We start from the raw sequence: 21,293 nt of genomic DNA, 5'->3' as shown, positions 1-21,293 counted from the left end.
CACACATTTAAATGGCCCGAGCGCCAGGCGACAGCGCGCAGGCGCCGCGCGGCGCCTCCTGGGAGCTGTAGTTCGCAGAGGGGCGCTGGGAAGCGTAGTCCCGCCGCGGACGCATGCGCGGGTTGCCAGCGGGCGGGAGGCGGGCCGCTGGTGGGAGGCCGCGTGCCCCGAATCACGCAGGCGGGTCACGTGCCACCCGCGGCCCCCCCGCGCTAACGGTCCTAACGGTTCTAACGGTCCGCGCCGCGGGGGCCCCGCGGAGTCGCCCGGCCGCGGCCGCCCCCTTTCCCCGTAGCCGGCGCCTGGCTGCTCGCGAGGGGGAGCGCGGGAGCCGCGGCGGGGCCGGTCCTCCCGGGCGCGCTAGACGAACTGCGAAATCCGACTGCACTGACGGGAAGGGCATTTAGTGCGCAATCTGCCACGGGCGTAACCGAGAAAACACTGCTTATAAGGTCACTGTCACGGAAAAAGCACTTAGTCACCCCAAATACAAGACTGACATCAGAGTATTTTGTTCACGCGGCAGTTTAATGTCATGCATATCAGTAATTATGTTAGGAATTCTATAATCCGTGGTTTTTCAACTGCCAGATCAATAAATCCAAGCATGTGAGCCAAATAAACTTTTTATTTTTTACAGCATTTCCTCACACAGGTCTTAAAATGCTTCATAGATTAAATACGGGCCCACTGAATTTTGGTCCAATGTTTCAAGTCACTACGCTGTAAAAGACATTAAATAAAAATAGCTGTCAGTTTTATTCCTTCTGACTTAGTTGCAGAAGTTTTTCTTGTTGATTAAGGCTGCTCTAAATTGAACAGAGGATGGCTCAGGCCCCACAACACAAAGTGCACAAACGATTTACCGACACCTTTGTCCCAACTCCTCTCACTTCTGCCCCAAGTACAGGAGACCACAAAGAGCACAAAGCCTGCAGCATCAGGTTTGTTTACATCCACACTGCTTTCTGACTGGTGTGAGTTATTTTGGTACAGCAAAGAAATACTTGCACCAGGAATATAGATTAGGTAAGGTCTTTTGTTACTTTCTGTTGTGAAAAACAGGTGACTTTGGTGAAAAACAAGGCTGTATTAGCTCCAAGAAAAGTAGCTTTTTATCAGTTTGAGTTCTTTATTCCAGTAGTCATCAATAGATTCTTCTCTGGACCACACTGCATTCCAAACCCTGGAAATATTTGCAATATTTGTTTCCAAATTCCTTTTTTTTTCCTACAGGAAAGCAAGCATATAAAGCAGCTTTCAACATCTTTGCCTCTCTCCACCTCAGATATAAACAGCAGGAAAACAGCTTCCAGATTGGGGTAGGGGGTGTCAGTCTAGAAATCTGTCTACCAAATTATCTGCCTGAAACTTTGTGTGTCTGTGTTGAAGAATCAGAAATCCTTAAAAACTGCATTGCCTTTAAAATACATTTATATTTTGCTTGCTGTACTTTTTTTCAGATGGTGAGGGCAATTAGGCCAGCCAATTATGCAGTCTGTTTACATACGGGTTTACTTTCTATATGAACAATCAAACATCTTAGTCTTACTGACCAAAAATCTAGAAAAAATATCTGACTCACTCAGATGAAAAAAAAAACAGCAAAATTTAATTAACTTACAGAAAAAGTCTTTCTAAAATCTGAGGTGTTAATTCTCTTTTACTCAGAGTACTGTAAACATATAAGCAAATCTAGATCTTTGATTACAGGAGAACTATACATGTAAGTGAAGTTATACAGATGCTACGTTTGCAGCATCCAGATTTGTGTTTTGCTTTGGTCCAGTCCACTGGACTATCATATCATTCCATTGTCTTCACTGGAACCAACTCCCAGTTAACACTGCTTTGTTTCGAAGACTCAAGTCCATCATTTTGAAGTCAATACATCCCAAAACAAGATAAAAATGTCACTTATTAGGATAAAATATCTACTCTTTTTTTCAGCTTCCATTCTGTTGAAAGTTAACTGAAAGTGCCAAGCTGCTGATATTTGTATATTCTTCTTTATTTTAAGACTTCAGTTGATAAAGAATGTGCAAGTAGTGCCTCAGCTGCAAATATTGTGCAACACACTTTGATGTATTTATTCTGGTGAAAATCTTATTGGGAAGAGCACTCAAGGCATGCCAGAAGGACTTCACAAATCTGCAACAGAATCTATAAAGTTTATCTAAATATTCCATGTTGTTGGTGGATTTCTCGGTCCTTTAGGTTTTGAAAATCGATTTGCAAAACCTAGGAACAAAATTATTTTTAATGCAACAAATTCAGTATGTAATTATAGATGTTGATCATGTCATTCCTTAAGATAATATGATATTTGAAAATACTTGTAATTTCAGTTTTCCTGAACTTTGAGATATGCTTGACTTAAAACAACATCCTGTAGCTGCAAGTCAATGGCTGCAAAAGCTATATATAGTCTGTAAATGTGTCTGTCAACAAATACTGTCATTATAACATGAATATCAAGAACATAACTAGATTTTATGCCCAATCTAATACATGACTAATCATTTTAATAGAAGAATTTTAAGGAAAACATAGTGATTCTCCTCTCCTATATTATACAATATTAGGCAGCAGCCTAATGGAAATGTTACACCTTCATATTTATCTTCTGCTCTCTCTGTTACCACATAAAGGCTAAGTCTTTCAGACACAGAAAAGCCAAATACGCATTTTTCTCACTCTTTACACACTGATAAATATTTGTCAGAGTAGGTTTCAGGGTCTGTGTTTTTTAACCTTCCCTGTTCTTTAAACCGGTCATGAATAATGTTGTAAATGTCCAAAACTAATAAGTATTACTTATAATTTTGCAATAAAAGGGCAATGCAGTTTTACACATATCCAAAGGCCTAATTCTTGTGCACGTACAGGGACCAGAAAATTAGGTAGAACACTAGATAATTGCCACAACACCAGATTAAAAGTGTTCAGAAATACAGACAGTATTCAGGTACATTAAATTATGTAGACACACAATTGTTTGGTCCTATTTTCAGGCATCACTTCACCTGGAAGAATTAGAATTCAGCCCGATGCCTGCATTTAGACTTTTAAATAAAATTTACTTATTATATCAAAAAGCAAAGAGAATAAGAACATACCAAAATTAAGAAAAGAGCTTGAATGGTTTGAAGGGGCAGATTCTGATGGTTTTGCCAGTGAAGAGGGACTACATATACCTAGAAATACAATATTAAACTCAAGGAGTTAGTGACTGTCTTAATTCCCTGAAAAAAGCCAGATTCATGCACACCTATGGGAAAACACATCCTGCCACATGCACAGCAAGGCTAGGCACAGATGCTGTTTCAGCACAAGACAAAGTTGAGTATTTTCCACGCTATCTGAGCTTGAATGCCACACAGTTTTAAATGCATTATTTGCTCATAGAACGGAGTGAATGCACTACCACAATGCAATCTACTGGGAAGATGTTTGCTCAGAAGTGCTTGAACAGTTTTTAAAAGTCTTATTTTCAAGATACGCATTTTAGTTTTATATCAAAGGTAACTTAATAAGAAATTCCATATTTACGCTCCAAATGGACTAAAAAGAATCCAGGATTGGACTCAAGCTGATCACGTGCCCCATAGCCTCCCCTCCTCCCATTTTTAGAGCATTTGTCCCACCACAAAGGTTTGAACGACCTGAAGAATTCTGTAATTTGGATACATTGGAGCTGTCTGCCAGGTGCCCAAAGGGAATCAGAAGGGCTCCACAGCATCCTCATGGTATTCCTAAAACAACTGCTACTCCCAAGATGAGATGGTACTCAGTTAGCCAGCAGAGCTCTATGCACCCTACTCCAAAGTAAGCAGATGTGGAGGGAGTTTCACACTAGACAAGTTCATTTTTTTGAAGAATTTCAGATATTTCTTTATATACTTGCTTAAAGCCATCAGGAAGATGCACATTAGCTTGAGAGAGACTTACTCTTTCTCACATTTTTCAATATTTTCAAACTCTGTAAAAAATGTAAAGAAAAAGAGGGCTTGTTGAAAAAAATTGTAGCAAGCATTAAATCAGCAACTATGATAAAAGGAATTCACTGATCAATATACATGTATTACAGCTCATAAAAAGTACTGTGTGGTGTGTTTGAGACAGCAATGCAGATTTCTGCTATTTGCTTCATCTCTGGCTTTTTTCTAGCCGACACTGAAGCATCCCAGTGATTACAGTTTGTATTCTTCCTGTTTTCTTCAAAAACCAGACCATAACATCCCAAAGTACCATAGCTTATGAGGGTAATTAACTAGGGCAGCAAAAAGAGGAAGCTGGTGATGAGTAGAGTCTGTCCTACTTGGGAATCAAGACTACACTTGGGCAACTTTTCCAAGGAAAAAGGAATTGGCAATTCAAGTGGAGAACAGAGGGCTGAGGCATAACCATTCACATAGGTACGACTGTGTTACTCTGTTCCTGTTGCAGACTGAGGTTTTGTTTGCAGTTTTACAACAAAATACTTTTAATAAACTTCTTTCCTTGCCCTAAATATAAAAATGGTCTCAAAAGCAGGCCACTGTTCTCCTATCATTTTCACACAGTTCACAATAAGAAAGTAACAATAGCTGTAGCTAGAAAGATCACTCCTTCTCATCCTCTCCTTTTTCAATAGCTTTTGTTTTGTATTGCTTTGTACCTTGCTTCTCCTGAAGCATGTCATAGGCTCTTTTGACGGTATTTCAGAAGCTTTGTTCCCCAACTCCCCAGAGCTACTTGTGGAATTCCTTGCAGCAGGCTGCAGACCTGAGAACATACATCAAAACATTTTTAGTGGTCATTCATGAATCTTCCTGCTTTGTTTCTAAGTGCTTTGCTACTGCTTTTCAGTTCCTCTAATGCCTCAGTTCCAGAAGGGAGAAGTGATTGTAATCTTTCCAGCAAGTCCCCTGCTTTCATTTACTTCCTTTATATCTGCTAAACTCTCCTGCAGTTAAGTCCTGAAGCACTACCATTGGTAATGTTTTGAACAAGTGGGCCACAATCTCCTCAGCTATGTACAGGTTTAGGTTAAGTATAAAATCTCAGTTACATGTAGAGAAAATAAATTGTCACTTACTTGCTGCATCGGCAAGAACAAACGACTCCGGGGTTCTTTCAGGAAGCGGAGGAGGAGAGTTAGAGCGATCCCTGTTTATCTCTAAGACGGCAAAGATAAAAGATTTAGTTACCTGGCTTTTCAAAAAATACACTGGCAGTTCAATGAGAGGGCCACAGCAATATAAACTGCATTTATCTCAACCCTTTTAAAGGAAACACACAACATGCAGTCAGAGATGTGACTGCTCTTAGTCTGAGGAGACTGAAAGGAACATCCCAATAAAGGGATGTAGGGTGATGCAGTGGCTGATTAGGAAATACAAAACTACCAGTTCATTTGGTTGCTGAGCTACTTAGTCAGTGAACACAACATATCTGTTGCACTGAGTACTGATCCTAGAGATGTTTACTAAGTCTGTTACCATTTAAAGTAGGTTCAGTAGCAAGCGGACCAAAGGATAGTTTATCTCAACATTAAACTTATACCTGATTGGCAGCTCCGGAGCTTCACACTCTGGAAATGAAAAACAAGGAAGGTATTTGAAATTTCTTCAGCTAAATGCAATTCTCTTACATTCATGCAAGCCAGAGAAGAAGAAATGATGTTACATGCAAACACCCTCCCACACACACCTCCATGCTCCTGTAATGGAAGATAGGCTTACGCCTTATTGTTTCACTTTACGAAGCCATAATTCATCTACGAGATGATCAAAGGACGCTCTTTTTGGATGTGGCACTAACCTAATTTTTGTTCAGCTCCTGTCTGTTCCACAGGATGATGTGAACCTCAGCAGGCCATCTCCTGTCTTAGTTATCCTTCTCTAAAATAGGGACAATATTTTTCCTATTTTGCATGGGATTTTGGACAATAAATTAATGTTTGGAATGAACTAGATATTGATAAGGAGGAGCCTGACTGAGACTGCTTCTTTATTCCTATCCTGAATCCTGAAATAATTTATGGAAAGTACACACTGCCCAAACTAGGGTCTTTCTCACAGAAGCAGGAAACATGATAAGGAAATTGGCATAGTGATAGTGATGGAGAAGAGATAAAAAGCCACTTATTTACCTTACATGGTCTCAGTCTTACTGAGTCATTAAAAACCTCTGAGCGAGACACACCACTCCACTCCAGTGAGGTTCCGATGTTTTTATTTCTGGCTGGGAGCTGAAAATCAGAAGCTGCCAGAGGGAATTCGCCTAGAAATCATGAAACACGAGACATCATTTCTCATCCCAGCTAGCCAGAATAAGGCACTGCTGGATGCTACAGTATTATACAAGCATAAGGAGGGTCCTCAGAGCACATCTCAGTCACTGCTGTGTTAAATGCACTTACCTGATTCACTGACCACAATAAAGGACTCTGGGGTTCGCTCAGGCAGGGGTGGAGGATCATCATCATCCAGCTGTGGCAAGAGGGCTGATTGAGGAGACGAGGACAGATTACCTGCATGGCACCATGTGGCTGGAGAGCTACAGACCTTTGCAGAGACTCTGAGGACTGACTGCTGTTACCCAAACAGGCATCAGAGATTATGATTAAACGCATCTAAAACTCTACTTAAAAATCCAAATAGTTCTCAGTACCACTTCACTTGCTGTTAGATGAGTGCCCCCAAGGGCCTGCTTCCAGCAGTGTTGACAACAGAACTCCCACTGCATAGGAGAAAATTACAAGCATACATCCCCCCCTGCACACATAATCTTACAGCTGGTAGTGCTACTGCAACTTGGCTTTTATTTTAACTCCCATGACTTCCCCAAAGTGTCTAGCATCTGGATAGCAAGAGAGCACTTGCTACACTGAATCCAGAAGGGTCTGAACAGGACAAAGCTCAGCAATGCCAAAGCTGCAGACAAATGGAAATGTTCTGGTCAGGACTGACTAGAAAAGGAATTCTACTGTCCTTACAGGGCAGGAGATAGTTTTAAGGCTACAGACCTAGGCAAGACACTAAAGTTGAACTCCTGGTTCTCTCTGTCTCAGTGGGATGCCAGATTTCCCATGTAGGACTCTTCAGAAAGCACAAAGGAATTTTTATTGACCTGGAAACTAGTTCCTGAACAAAAAAACATTCCTGGCAGCTTTCTGAGTGTTTCTCGGAGCACCCTGCTTTAAGAACTGATCAGCACCAATCCTTGTCTTCCTATGACAGCTGTACAACTTATTAGCTGAGGTGACATGGTAGTCCAGAGCTGCTATATGAAGTGAAACCCAAAATCATGCTGTTCTAAAGATGTTGTTTATTTTTATGGAAAAAATTAAGGCAGGATGAAGCAATGTGAGACCTTGTTCTTCCCTCAGCTTCCACTGGAACTGAAACCCGTTTGAGTTGTTCTGCAGCTATCAAGAGTGCAATACCCTGAAAGAGCAGCTACAGCCCTTTGTGGATGTTAAAGGGCAACACTCTCCACTCCCTCCAGCATAGTGAAATCCAGAGTGAACAAGCCCAACTTGCAACAGTGCTGCACCACTTACTGAGCGAGGATATCCTCTCATCATTCAACAGGGGAGCATGCTGGGACACAGGCCTGGGTGGTGGAGAACTGGTCAAGGCAGGCTGCACTGGGGCAGTCACAGCACAAGAAGGGAAAATTGCATCACGTCCCTCTGCAAAGTGCTCAGTAAACACTGGGGATGCGGGATCATCTGAAGAGAGTGATGAGAAGTAAGGGTCTTCTGCTGAACAAAGGTAAGGATGAGGACATTGCTTACTGTTCCTGTGTCTTGGGGGGCAGTCCACTGCTCTGCTTGAGTGGTTCGTCTCAACAGAGGAAAACCCAGCCTGCTTCTTTACCTGAGAGCTTGAACAACAGGCATTTGGCAACTGTGAACTCAAAACAGGCTTTACATCCCCTCCATCCCATTCCTGGGCTTCTCTCTGCTGTGCCAGCACAAAAGGGGTAGATTTAGTCCGTGTCAGAGGTGCTTTGTCATGAGGCCATCTCCTGCCTATTCCCTTAGGTTCCAGGTTGAGAAGCAGCTGCTCAGAAGAGATGCTGTTGAACTCCAAACTACGGTGTTTCTGGAGAGCTTCCCCCGTGCCCCACTTTTCAGCAGCAACTGCCTTCCCACTGTTGCTGAAGTTCAAAGACCCAAAGGAAATGGCCTGTCTAATGGGAGGGACTCCGTGCCCAAAGCTGTCATGTACTCCTGTGGCAGACAACGACGTCAGGGACGCTTCACTTTGCACCACAGGAGGATAATGTTGATGTACATCCTGCTCCTCTTGCCCTGAGCTGCAATAAAGCACACTAGCATGAAGTCAAAACCATCTAGTACTTAGAAATCTGTTTTGCCTATTAATAAGGCCCCACAACCTTACTCCTAAGAGCAGATCTCTCCTCCAGGAACTTAGAGCTCAGTTTGGCCTCAAGCAACGAGCATATGGAAGGACTATGCAGCCTGATGCCCTATCTGAACACCGTTAAATAGTGAGCAGAGGAAGCCCCGTTACATGGGTAAACTAGTGCAGAAACTGCACATATCTCAATACAGACTATACCAAAAACTAAAACTAGTTACAGAAAGTGGACACATGCAAACGAAAACATGTCCACGGAAGGATCATACCCCTCCGTGAAGCTGCCCATGTCTGGAAGCTAGGCTCTTCAGGCACTCAGTTTTTACAGTAAGAAGCACCAGAATTGGAAAAGGAAAATGAAAGATGCAAACAATCTGGGGGCACCCTGCAGTGTGCACAGTTTCACACAGAGGGCAGAAATGAATGCACTGGGCTGTCTCCAAGTGCATGAGCCTTTTTTTTTTTTTTTTTTTTACCTGCCCTATGAAGTGTTTTCAGTCCATATATGAAACAATTTGTGCAAGCACAACATAAAACAGACCCAGGGAAGAAGAGGAGGAAAGATAATGGAATGATGGAATGAAGAGGAGAGGCTGAGACTCTGTCTCAGAGCCACATCAATAAGAGATGTAGGAATTATGTTAGGAATAAGTCTGATCAAATCAAAGTGGGACTCAAAGGAGTCTGCAGATCCTGTTGACAACTTAACTGAAGTGCAAGATTCAAACTGAATTGTCTCATGTAAAACGCACACACCTATAGCAGAGTACATAAGTGCATCTTCCTGGAATCATATGTATAACTGGAAATACTAACCCACATGATACTTGTGTAATGGCCTTACCAGTTTGGTAATTTCAGAGAATAAATTTCTTCCACTGGAGTCAGAAGTGGCTTGGCTATGAGATGCTTTGTTTGAATCTAGTGAAACAAAAAGATTAGAATATAAGACAGTGAAGAAGAAGAATGCAGAGAACACGAAGATGCTATTTCAGGAGATGAAATTTGTGCCAACTACTTTTAATTATTAATGCAGTTTGGAAATGACAAACACCAAGTTGGAGCTGAAAATGGAGGACAGATCCTCCTGAACAGCTCTTTCTGTCAGTACCTTTTTGAAATGACAGTACAAAGGGCCATATAACAATCCAGCTGCTCTAAACACCTTTAAAAGAGCCTGAGCAGACAACTCTGCCTTTACACCTCCACACAGGCATTCAGTCTGGCTATGCAGGAGCTGGTTTCATTTATGACACTTCCGCACATGACCATCCCCCATGCTCTACAAAGTGCTTTCAGAGGGCAGTGAGGTTTCCACAGGCGAGAGGTTTGGCCAGGAGCTATAGAACCACATCCGGACTTGAACCGTTTTCTGTATTTTATGTCAAGCTAGTCTCCTATCTCCTTGGCTTACAGACTATCCACAGCACATGAGAAAAAGGCTATTGCCAGCTATTTTCTCTCTCAGCCCTGTCTTGGAATGAATACCATGTGAATACCATGGCAATACTGAGGTGCAGATCCCATTGCAGGATCCTGTTCCCAACTCTTTAGACAAAAGGTTCTGACAAAATAATCTAGCTGTAACTTTTCAGCCTTTGCCTAAGAACGGCAATGCATTTACTTCAACAAGATTGCAAACAAGTACACAGACAAGGTAAGATTCATGCCAACAATCAGAGAAGAAAGGCAAGACCAAAGAAAAGCCTAACCATGGATGTGTTGATGTTCCTGTTTGTGCCAATTCATACCAACAACATTTCACTCTTCCTCAGAGGTATATCAGATTTGATAGTCTTTGGCATGGGTTTTCACATGCTACTTTAGCCTACTCTTTCCCACAGACATGCTGTAATGCTAGTTATCTTGCTAGAATACCACAATCCAAATTCTCTGTGTTGCAGTCTGATGCTCTCAGCCATACTGCCGTGTGCACCCAAGCTTCCTGAACTAGACTGAGACTCATTCTTGCTTGCAAACACTCCATGAAACCAAGTTTCACTGGGATGTCCACATGAAAATCAGCCACTACTGGAGAAAGTTGATGCTTTTCTATTCATTCATTACATCAAACAAATATAAAACTATATAGGAAACAGTTCTGAGACAGAAGAAAATTTAGCTCTCCCTTGGGGCCAACTGCTGTGATAATCAAGGAAACAGCTGGAAATTTTTAAATGAATTTTTTAAATGAAAAAACAGGTGAGAAATGGGGGTCACATAAAGGACCTCCATAGACTGGAGGCCTCTGTCACAATGTAATTATGAATAAATAGGACATACAGGGTAGAAAACAAGGCCCTTCCTTCCAGGTCTGCAGAGGAGAGCTTTGCAGGAGGAATCTAGGTCAAAGCTGGCATGCCTGAGACTGCAAAAGGCAGTGTGTTTATATTGGAGACTTACCTGTGAAGCAGCAGAATCTTCTTGGGCATCAAATGCTTTAATCTGCCTTTTCAGGAGTTCAATCACAGCATCATAAACCAGCTCATACTGCTCCTGCATTCCGAACAAATAAAGCAGACATGAGAGCCAGCACAAGCAGTACTTGTAAATGGTCATCTGTTACCCAAATCAAACAACATCAGCTCCTAAGAAAATTTGCCACTTTCCGGTCCGTAGGCAGGACAAATTCTCAGAAGAGATGGAAGCCACAACTTTCAAAGCGTTGAGGCTGAAGCATTTGTTTTGGTGTTGGCAGCACAAACAACACTGTTTTTCACTGCATTTCCTCTTCAGTCTGTCTCAGCTGAGAACAGTTCCCACTTTATTTCTTGGACAGTCACTTTTTTCACAATGTAAGTATTCAATATATGCAACTGAAAACACTAAGCTATTCCAGCTGTCTACAAGGAAATGGTCAGCTACCAAATTCATTTCTGCTAAATCATTCTTCTGTTTAGAAGAGGAACCTGTAAGAACATTAACAAATCCAAGTTCTCAGCAGTGCAACAATTCTACATTTCAATCTTGTGAACCCTCCTGGACAGAAGTTGAGGTTTCAGTATTGAGAGTATACCAGTTGACAAAGTTTTCTGCATGTACCTTGGTTTGCACAATTGAAGGCCTTTGTGTGCGCATTTCCTGGATCAGACTGAAAATACTGAAGTTCACTGGAACAATCTTGCAAGAAAGAGAAAAGATAAAAAAATTAAAGACAGGTATAATTCCAAGCAGCTTCCAAGTCATGATGCAGTTTAGACCAGGGCCAGAAAATCAGGCCTGTTACTGCAAGAACTTTTAACAAAGGACCTGCTTAAAATGCCACCTTTGATTATGAGCTATTTGACCTCCTCCCTCCTGTCTTGCAGTCCACAGAAAATACCCTTCTTTGATAACAGCATTGATAAAATGGATAACAGCTGTGACAAAAAGCTGTGACAAAAAGGACAAAGGACAAGATACTGATTTCATAGCATCCTGCTCCATCTAGACCAATGGATTCAGGGTTACTATGATATAGAAAATAGACACTCCTCAGAATTCCAGAAACCTGACACAAAGCCAGGGATTACTTCACTGTTAAAAGATACATTTTTACTGAAGAGTCAAAGCAAAGCAAGATGTTAATTTGGAAACCCTGGATTTCTGCTACTACAGTGTTGCGGGTCAAATACATGTAGTAAACTTGTACTGCAGACTGAAGGCCAAAGCAGAGCCAAGCCCTGTGATCTCAAGATCAGGCTACAAAGGAGAGAGAGGTTTCTACTCTATCTGTACACTTCAGACCACTTCATAGCATTGGGAGCTATTCACATCAGGGTATGGAAGGAAGGCAAGTCTAGCAATGACAATGGACAGCACGTGCATGATGGAGAGCCTAAACAGGGAGAAAAAGCACAAAGTGGATATTAAGACTCACCAGTTTGGCCATTGTTCTTCAGTCAGACTACAGGGAGTTCTTATTTACAGTTATTATATGAAATACATCTGAATGCAGTAAAATTGGGAATAAGGAGAGAAAGAAAGAGAGAGAGGGAGAGACAGACAGAGATGCACAGGAGCTACATACAAGTGTCATTTGAATGCGTAAGAAAAGACTGACACTTACTCCGTCCTTCAGCAGCTTTCGGGTGTAGTCAATAGCACAGATGACTCCTGTTCTCCCACAGCCAGCACTGCAATGAAAGTCACATCAAGGTTTCTAGCAATGGTCATTTTGAAAATATCCACAGTCCCCTGTGAACCCTATCCCTCAAGCCACTGTTAGGAATCTCACAAGGACAGCTGCCTCACGTTCACATGCACATCTCCATAAGGGCGCTAGCCCCTGGTCCCACTGCACAGTTTGCAGCAGAGCAGAACCTCCATCCCACACTACGGACAATGCAGACCAACACTTCTACTCCTGGTGGCAGCTTTACTCGGTCTCACATAAGACCATACCCTTCTCCTTCACCTGAGAACAGCTCTGCTGCAGGGAAGAAAGCCCATCTCATACTCCTGTGAGCAATTCTTCAGTCCTGCTGTGGTGACCAACCTACACACAGAAATGCATAGTATTCTTGGTCTCTTAACTATATATACTGTCCCTGGCCTGTCATTACTTATCTCTTTTCCTGATATCCAGCCATACTAGTTGCTCACAGGACACTTTTATCCTTAGAACTTCCTGAGAGGAACTTGGCTCAAGTCTTGTAAAGAAACAGATGTATGACAAAGGAACCCAGGCACCCACCTGTATGGACTCTCATAAAGCAAATGAGAGAGAAACTAGGGTGGAACCAACAGCACTTCCCTTGTCAGTGCATGAAACACCCACCTGCAGTGGATGCAGAGAGGAACGTTGTCATCTGGCTGGTAGCAACGAATCTCACAGATGAGCTCCAAAATGGGATCAATGGAAGAGGGAACATCATGGTCTGGCCAGTTTTTATAGTGGAAATGATAGATGGTGCGGATTTCCTATAAAAGAAGAGCAGCACTGGCAAGGGACTGGTCTGTGCCACAAAATAAGATTCTGCCTCAATGCTTATATGGGCACAGACTTCAGAAATCAACAGAGCAAGTGAAAGCTGCAGCCACCTCTAATTCCCTTCTATATCGGTAGACAAAGGCAGCAGGTTAGCAGTGCATTTTGTAACTGTTCTTGGAGACCTTGTCATTTTATGACATTCCGAATATTACCTGCTAACTGCCTCTCTGATCCAGGGTCTGATAAACAGCTTCAGAAATTAAGGTTTGAGATTTAATTACTTTTCTATGTCATTACTGCAACTACTGTGAAATCCAAATAGCATAATGAGGGGCATAAAATTTTCTGCACAAAGTGCCCCATATTTTAATATATTATTTATATAATAAAGCTAGCCAAGTTGCATTTCCTGCTTTGACCTTTCCTACTTACTTCATTCAGGGTCACCTTTAAAGTTCTAATCACATATTCATTTTTCTTGTCTTCAGCTTCCTGCAGAACAATAAGTTAGAGTCACATTTGCTTCAGATGACATTACTTTCCAATGCACATGATGTGATATGGCATTAAGAGGCAGATATACTCACACAGGCAATGGAGAAAGGACCACACTGCAGGGAAGAGTCACCCACCTCTACCCAGTACCGCTCACACTTTTTCTGTTGCAAGAAGCAGGAAGTCTGTGGTTATTCACCACTTGTCTACCTGCACTGTTTCCTGTCTTACCCTGCCTGACAAAACTCATGCTAAGAGGCCTACTTTTTGCTGCTGACCAGCCTCTAGTCTCCCCCTTGCCTGGAGTCATCAGGACAGGAATTAGACCTGTGACAATTTCATTTGTAGATTATCTGTGCTTGTTTCTGACTGCCAGAACCACAGCTCTGTGTGCAGCTACACAAAGGGGCTTTGTGGGAGGAGAGGAGGAAGGATGCAGGGGTGTTTGGGTCTTGCTTGTGTTTTTTTTTCCTTCAGAGAGACTAGTTACACTCCTGAAGGTGGTTTAAGAATCTGCAGCTGGCAACTCCAGCAGTCAAGGAATAATTTGTATCAAACAGAAACTTGACGTCCTTAATGAGATTTTATAGAAATCTGTGTCCCTCCTCCCTGCCCTGACACTGTCTCAGCAGAGGCCGTCTCTGACACATTACTCACCTTTCCCATTTCAAACTCCATACAAGCCATGACCACAATCTGCAGAAAGAAAGTTTGTCAGAAAAGTCTGAACACAAGTTTCTTATCCAGGCAGAAAAATTACACTCATCATCTGGGGGGCACTTATCAGCCATGAGGAAGTTGCTTGGACTCTCTTCCTCACAGGTCCACCCTGTTGGGTAAATCATACTCAGGACATCATCCACTGCATGGGCACTCAGGGCCCCCATGCAAGGGCAGCCACGAGCGGCGCCCATGCCTCAGCATGTGTGTGATGAAGGCTCACAGGAAAGATGCAGGGCATAAGGGACATCTGGGCACTCCCACCATGACACTCCCACTATCCAGTTCATCGCAGAGGAGATGAGGTGGCTTTATATACAACTTAAAAAATATATATATATATTTATATATATATATATATATATATAAATTTGCACCTTACCAGGACTTCATACTCCCAAATCATCCTCCAGAAGTCAATGACAGTAGTGGAAAGAGGACCCTGGGTTGCAATATATGCTCTTGGCCCATAGACGCCCTAAAATTGCATTCAGATTAGACATGGAGAAATATTTGCATAGTTCACTACAAGAAACTAATATCATCCCTCTTGCTGAATCCTATTTCTATCCAATGACAAAAGCCCATTAAAGACTTAGAAAGGCTTTTATACAATTAAATTTTAGGCATCTAAATTAAATTAATTAAATAACTTGTGAAATGTTCCCAAAGGCAGAATCCAAGCCAGGGAGATGCGCTTGAGGTGAGACCTACTCCCGAAGACCACTGTTTCTTTCAGTGCCTTTGTGGGAGCTTGGAGGAAAACATCCCAACAGCGGATCCAACCCTGCAGCATGCAGTCTGGCACACATGTGACTGCTGGCTGAAGAGAGAACCCTGATCCTTTCGTGAAGGTGTGTGCTTCTACCGACAGGTCACACAAAGCCCTCAGTAGTGATGGCAGAGATGGAAGGAAACCTGTCACAGAAGGGTCCAGAGCCCAGGAGAACCTTAACACACATAGAGCTCTTCCTAGAGAACCGGCCGGTGCTGGCCTGCCCTGTTCCCTGCCCCTGCAGTGGCTCTCAGCACTGCTGTGGTGCAAAGTTTCCTGCCTGAGCCCTGGTTTCAGGCAGGGTAATTCTGGCTGTGGGCTATTTTGCACCACTGTCACCCACCAAAGGCAGTAATGCTGATAAGGACGTCAGGGCTGTGAGCCGCAAACTGTTCCACCGAACATTAGCGCACGTCCCTTGCCTTATAGCCTGGTGCCTCTGTACTGCAAGGAGCATTTCTGATGGGCTCACTGATTATACACACATATTCTCCAGATCAAGGCACAATTCCTTACGTACTCCCTATTCTGCATTATCCTGGTGCACAGCAGGACCTACGTCTGGTCCTCTCAACTTAGCACAGCTGCAGGTCGCAACTCCACTAGGCAACAGACAGCTGCTACAAACACCTTTCTGCTGCAAAACACCATGAAATAAGGCAATACCTTGATGAAGTTGGCATTGATGTAATGAGAATCTGCATCTGATGTGATCAGGGACAGCTCCACTCTGCTGTGGTCAACTGCAGGCACAAAGGGGAAAGAAGAAACAGCAACAACAGTTACTGCTTGTCTACCACAGTAGCACCGTGGGCTAGGGGCTCCTCAGGCTGCAGAATGAGGTGCTTTGGAGGAGCCCATAATCTGAGAGCTCTTCCCCAGAGCAGACAAGGAATGGCTGTGCAAGTACCTAACGCCTCCTCCTGCAGCTGCTGGTGGCCCCATACAGACCTGCCGTTGTCTACGTGTGGGCAGCAGACAGGGATGCTCTCTCCCACCGAGCAGTAGCACAGGCACAGGCAAGAGCTGCAGCTGCTGCTGCTACCCCAGCACAACACTGTTCTCTGACCATGGAACAACCCAAGCACAGAGTCTCCCTGCACTCAAGTCTTACAGGCTCCAACGAGGTCTGTGGATTTAGGGTTTTTTTTTTTTTCAAGCTAGAACGGATCAAAGGGACAGTCTGCTCTGATCGTAGCTTGGCATACAGGGCAGAATTTCCTTTGGAGATTCCTGCACCAAGCCAGGACAAACCACAGCAGTTTTCACTTGTGGCTTGCTTTGAGCTAGATGCCATAAGAACACGTGGCTAAAGAGAGCCTCTTCCATGGCATTAGTACGTCATGAAGACATCTTTCTCCAAAGCCCTTCTCTACAAGATCTTGCAAAACAAGTGGTTGCCATGTTATCCAGAAAGCTTCCAAGGATAACCAACAGAGGATGTTTCCTAGTGAATAGAAAAATTTCAATTTCTAGAAAACATGTCCCAAAATCTTTCAGAGCATACTCTGATACAGTCAAAGATGAAGCCTTAAATCTGAGCAACAGAATTCAAGGCCAACTAGCAGGCAGTGATACTCTCACATGCAAGCAATCATGCAGGCAGATACTCGAGGAAGAGCAGAATTGAGCTAGCAAAAAAGAAAGACTGAATAGGAACATTTGCCGTTTCCAACCTACAGGGTAAGATGTCCTTGTATCTGTTCTTCTTGATGTTCTCTGGTTGCTCAGATGCTGCTGTAGGGTAGATTTTATCCGATCTGTACTTTGTTGACTGTTTTTTCAGCTTCTGCAATAAAAGAACGGAACAAATTACAGCAAACGTGCTACATACAACATACTACTAGAGAGCATGTGTGCAGATCTCTGGGGGTCAGGCTCACCACCACAAAGCGAGGTCTGCACATTTAATTCCTTCCTGAATGGCTTTTTTCAAGGTACTCAGAGCAAGAATAGAGACACAGGAGTCACCTGAGAGACCCAGCAAACACTTCTGAAGAATGGAAAGTGTGTGCTGAGGCAGTGGCCACAAGAGGTTCAGTCATGCAGGCTTCTGAAGTGAAATTATGCCTTTATATAGAACATAGAGCATCTCCCTCACAAATAGGTGAGACACGGGGGACTCACTCTCAGTATAAATGGCACCCAGTCAAGAAGCAGTAACGATATTAAAACACCTCTAACAAATGACATCAGAAAAGACGGATAAAGCAATTGATTTTTCTCACTTTGGCAAAGATGCTCCCATTCCTAACTGCAAACAGCAATGGTCAAGCAATTACAGCAGCACAAGAAATCAGAGCAAAGTAGTTCCATACACTGATGAAACAGAGAAAAAGAAGCCCTAGGATACACCATTAGAGGTATGAATCTCTAGTCTCTCAGTCTCTCTCAATTCCAGGCTAAAGCTCCTGCAGTCCTGGAGAGTTCATGTGCATTTTTCCTGACAAAGCCTAGAATTTGATTTCACTGACATTAGTCTGTTTAAACACACAGTTTGTTCATTACCATCACCTTTGAAAGTACCATTTTATTCTTGTTGTATTTTTTCTTTTGTAATGTTATTGTCTGCCCAACCATTTTTCTTGCCTCCAAGCAATGGTTTTGATTTCAAACAAAAAGCCATTTCTCTAATAAGTATCTCTGCGGTTTGACACTCTGAAGAGCTAGTCTCACTTTCCTACCACCTGAAGCCATGCCTTCACAGACCTTCTGTTGAGCATTATTGCTGGGGTCCAGAGAACCAGGCTGAAAAGGGAAAACCCTCAGCATTGTGCACATTTATGAAAGAAGTGTGTGCAGGAGTGAAAAGCAAAGAGGAGGAACCACTGGCACACCTGAGTCGCCAGGAGGTGACACAGGCTCTCTTGCCTTGCCTATGCTCCTCATTAGCAGCTGGGGTTGCTAACAGGAAGTGGAAATAATGGCTCAGTCACTCATACGGCAGAGGAAAAACAGAGTCTGCTGGTCTCAGGGTCGCTGGACCAAAATAGCTCAGTGGTCAAAGGGGTTTAGCGTGAAAGAGATGGCATTTCCCTCCTGCTGGTATGGACAAACTCTTTCCAGCACGTTTGAGGGCATGCAGGCTGTGAGCTCTGACATGATGGTGCACAAACCAGTGTTCTGCGAGTGCCTCATCATCTCAGGGCCCTGATTTTTGAGTGCTCAACATGAATCGCTTCAAGGGTCAGTTTGCAGACAACACCAATGACCTTCCCAATGGAGCTCACAAGCATCCGTATTTCAGTTCTCCCCAAAACTTCCTGCCAGTTTAGAGAATCCTGGCCTCTGTCCTTACGCGCTGCAGGCCTGACATACTAGCTGCTGCAGGAGAGCGGCAAAACTCCCCTCGACTCCAGCCTGCTCTGGACCAGCACCCTCTGGAACATGACACCCTTCAGGGCTCGTATGCATAAAATTACAGAATGATGATACTGGCAAAAGGCCAGAGCAATCAGGAGATGGAGGGCTTTACAGCTCATATATATTTGATCAAGCCAAGCAACCCCTTAGCAGTACTGCAGATGAAAGGTATATACAGCAGGATACATCTAATCCACAGTATTTCTGTGCATGGAAATTCAGATTCAGATCCAAGTCAGAGTTGCTGTTTTTTAACATTAAACTGCAGCTTTTTAAACCCTAAATCCTGCTGCTCCCCAGATAAAATACTGCAAGAGCAGCATTTCACTGACCTGGACAGAATGAGTCAGGGAGAGGGTGCAGGAGGCACAGGACGGTCCACATGTCCGGTCTCCATTAATCAAGAACATGGGGACACACACAGTGTGACAGAACTCGAGGAAGCAGGTGAGCAGCAGAATGTTTTCACAGACGATACATCCATGTAACCTCTTGAGTTATTCTGCTGTATGGTTGCATCCTCCCCCTGCCTCCTTCCAATGCAACCCCAACTGCCAGGGTAAGCTTTCAGGGAAGGGGGTTGGAATCACTTAGCACTAAGACCAGCCTTCTCATAGCTAAAGCTCTGAATCACCTTACTTTTCTGTCCCTGCAGAATTTGACATAAAGCAGCTTGGGAAATGGCTACATGTGAGAAAGTAAGTGAGAGCAGCAAGGATCAAACTCTGGCTGTGAGACTGCACAAACAGAAAATGGGGACTTAAACAAAAAATCCCTGTAATTTACAGCAGCAGCATCACAATTTACATGTACAAATGCTTCTTCACACAAAAAGAGGGAAGACGGTAGGATGGAGAAATAAGATTGCACATTTCTGCCAAGTTTGGAAATGTGGGCTGTCACAGCTGTCTGTTAAGGTTTTGGCACTTGCAAAAATGGCAGGAAACTCTGGCCATCTTTGGGAAAATCTCTTCCCAGTACAAGAGGAAATACAGCCCTGACCACTTCTACCCACCATCTTTGCCAGAACATTAGCTGTACACTTGGCTGCTGGAACTAGCACATGCACCCAGACTCAACACCCCTGCAGCCTCCCACCGCACAGTACAACCCCAGAGTGGCAGCGAGATGGGGAAATTCAGCAGCCAATGACAGTGCTTTGTTCCATGGAACAACAGGACTGTTACTGCAGGCTCAGATTAATCACTTCCCTCTGGCCCAGACACCTGGAAATCAAGCACAAAACTTTTCCCAGGCATTTGAAGTGCAAGTCTTCACTGGTAGGACAAAGCAGGGTCTGGATCTCATGGGGACTCCTAAATAACCCCTGAACTTTCCCCAGAGATCTCTACCTGATACAACCTGTTTCTGGAGGGGTTTTACCCTTCCCTACTTCTTCTAAATCTCGGCAATGCCTTTTCTCCTCTGAGCAGCCCAAATAGCCTGCCTCCAGCTGATACATCAAAAACACTCACCAGATCCCAAATACATTTCCTACAAGTTTCTAGAGCTATCGGCTCTAACTGTGAGACTGTGGATTGCAGTCTAAGTCTCATCCCTGCCACCTAAACAAAGACGGGAGAGAGCTTACAGATTGGAACACTGTATAGACCTCAGCCACATAGGCAGTGCAGAGCACAGGTGAAGATGACAGCTATCAGTAATTTTTGCTGCTGTTGCCTTTAGGGAAGAAGAAACTTGTTTCCAAGGGTAGCCAGATACACTAACAAACATTACAGCGCTCATTCCAGATGGATGCACGAGCGTTTCCATGTAAACTAGTGCAGCACCAGAGCTTGGAGAAACTGCCAGTGTGGCTATTCAGATTACTGTTTCCTTCATGCCTTGGCCAAAGTGCCAAATATCAATGGGACACAGAACTGTCCAGAAACACAAGGCATTTATCTGAATATCTGCTCCTTATTCTGTGGGGTATGTGCGTGTGGGGGGCTTTCTAGTGAAATGAAAAGATCTATCTCAAGTGGCGACTAGAGATTCCTGACAGAAACAGATATATCACAGATACAACAGATTGCAACGGGGAGAAGAGGCAGTGGCACTATACTCCTCACTATACTCCCAATTGTATTACCAGGGCAAAGTGAAACCGTATCTTGACAAATGTATTCACAAAGGAGGAAACAGGAAGCACTCGGATAATTATTTAAAAAACAGTTTTACTTTGAATACAAACTATTAAGTTGTTCTTCTGTCTTTACATTCTTTTTGCTCTAGTTAACTCCTGCATCTCATTCGGCTCTAAAATTTATAAAGAAATCTTACTGTCACATGCAAATCTTGTCCCAGTTTGGGGAGAAGTGACTGAGAGGTTCCCTTTAAAATCAACTGAGACACAGAACTGTGCCTTAAGCAAACTTACCAAAAACTCGTCTACAAATGCTTCTTGGTTGAGCTTCTTGCTTTGGGCCCTTTCCAGGTTTTGCAGCAGAATTTCCCTTTGGTCCATGTTGCAAGAGACAGAGCAAGACTGGTCTGCCAAACCTGGGAACGGACATGTCAAATGCGTGTCACAGCGGAAAGCACCAGCCTGGAGAGCACTTGCTGCAGGCTGTGGTTTACTGACTTCATCACAAGTCTTAAAGGAAATTAGTGCGTAACAGATACCGTGGTCAAATAAAAAAAACAAAACACA

At 43.4% G+C, this 21,293-nt stretch overlaps 1 protein-coding gene across 2 annotated transcripts; it reads right to left on the bottom strand.

Moving 5' to 3' along the window:
* Window positions 1-426: 426 nt before the first annotated feature.
* PTPN22 (protein tyrosine phosphatase, non-receptor type 22) lies at window positions 427-21,293 on the bottom strand. 2 transcript variants are annotated; one of them, XM_026077298.1, is made up of 21 exons: window positions 21,021-21,293; window positions 16,958-17,066; window positions 15,944-16,020; window positions 14,885-14,980; window positions 14,440-14,478; window positions 13,875-13,946; window positions 13,720-13,779; window positions 13,135-13,277; window positions 12,424-12,490; window positions 11,418-11,495; window positions 10,779-10,871; window positions 9,220-9,296; window positions 7,550-8,310; window positions 6,407-6,490; window positions 6,137-6,267; window positions 5,548-5,575; window positions 5,081-5,161; window positions 4,661-4,767; window positions 3,952-3,982; window positions 3,120-3,197; window positions 427-723 (listed from the first exon to the last, which is right to left on the bottom strand). In XM_026077298.1, the coding sequence occupies exons 1-21, from the start codon at window positions 21,105-21,107 to the stop codon at window positions 719-721; spliced, it is 2,304 nt and encodes a 767-aa protein (XP_025933083.1). In that variant the 5' UTR covers window positions 21,108-21,293; the 3' UTR covers window positions 427-718. The 2 variants fall into 2 exon arrangements, with proteins under 2 accessions (XP_025933083.1, XP_025933082.1); XM_026077297.1 differs by lacking the exon at window positions 427-723 and adding an exon at window positions 1,646-2,241.

This window comes from Apteryx rowi, unplaced genomic scaffold, assembly GCF_003343035.1.
Source record: "Apteryx rowi isolate R43461 unplaced genomic scaffold, aptRow1 scaffold_45, whole genome shotgun sequence".
Classification (NCBI taxonomy): Eukaryota; Metazoa; Chordata; class Aves; order Apterygiformes; family Apterygidae; genus Apteryx; species Apteryx rowi.
This window is presented reverse-complemented; position numbering and strand designations above follow the sequence as displayed.

Coding starts and splice junctions, on each gene's coding strand:
- PTPN22 (XM_026077297.1), bottom strand. CDS start 21,107: ATGGACCAAAGGGAAATTCTGCTGCAAAACCTGGAAAGGGCCCAAAGC. Junction 16,021..16,957: donor ATACAAGGACATCTTACCCT/GTAGGTTGGAAA, acceptor TTGTGCCTGCAG/TTGACCACAGCAGAGTGGAG. Junction 13,780..13,874: donor GTCCTTTCTCCATTGCCTGT/GTGAGTATATCT, acceptor ATTGTTCTGCAG/GAAGCTGAAGACAAGAAAAA.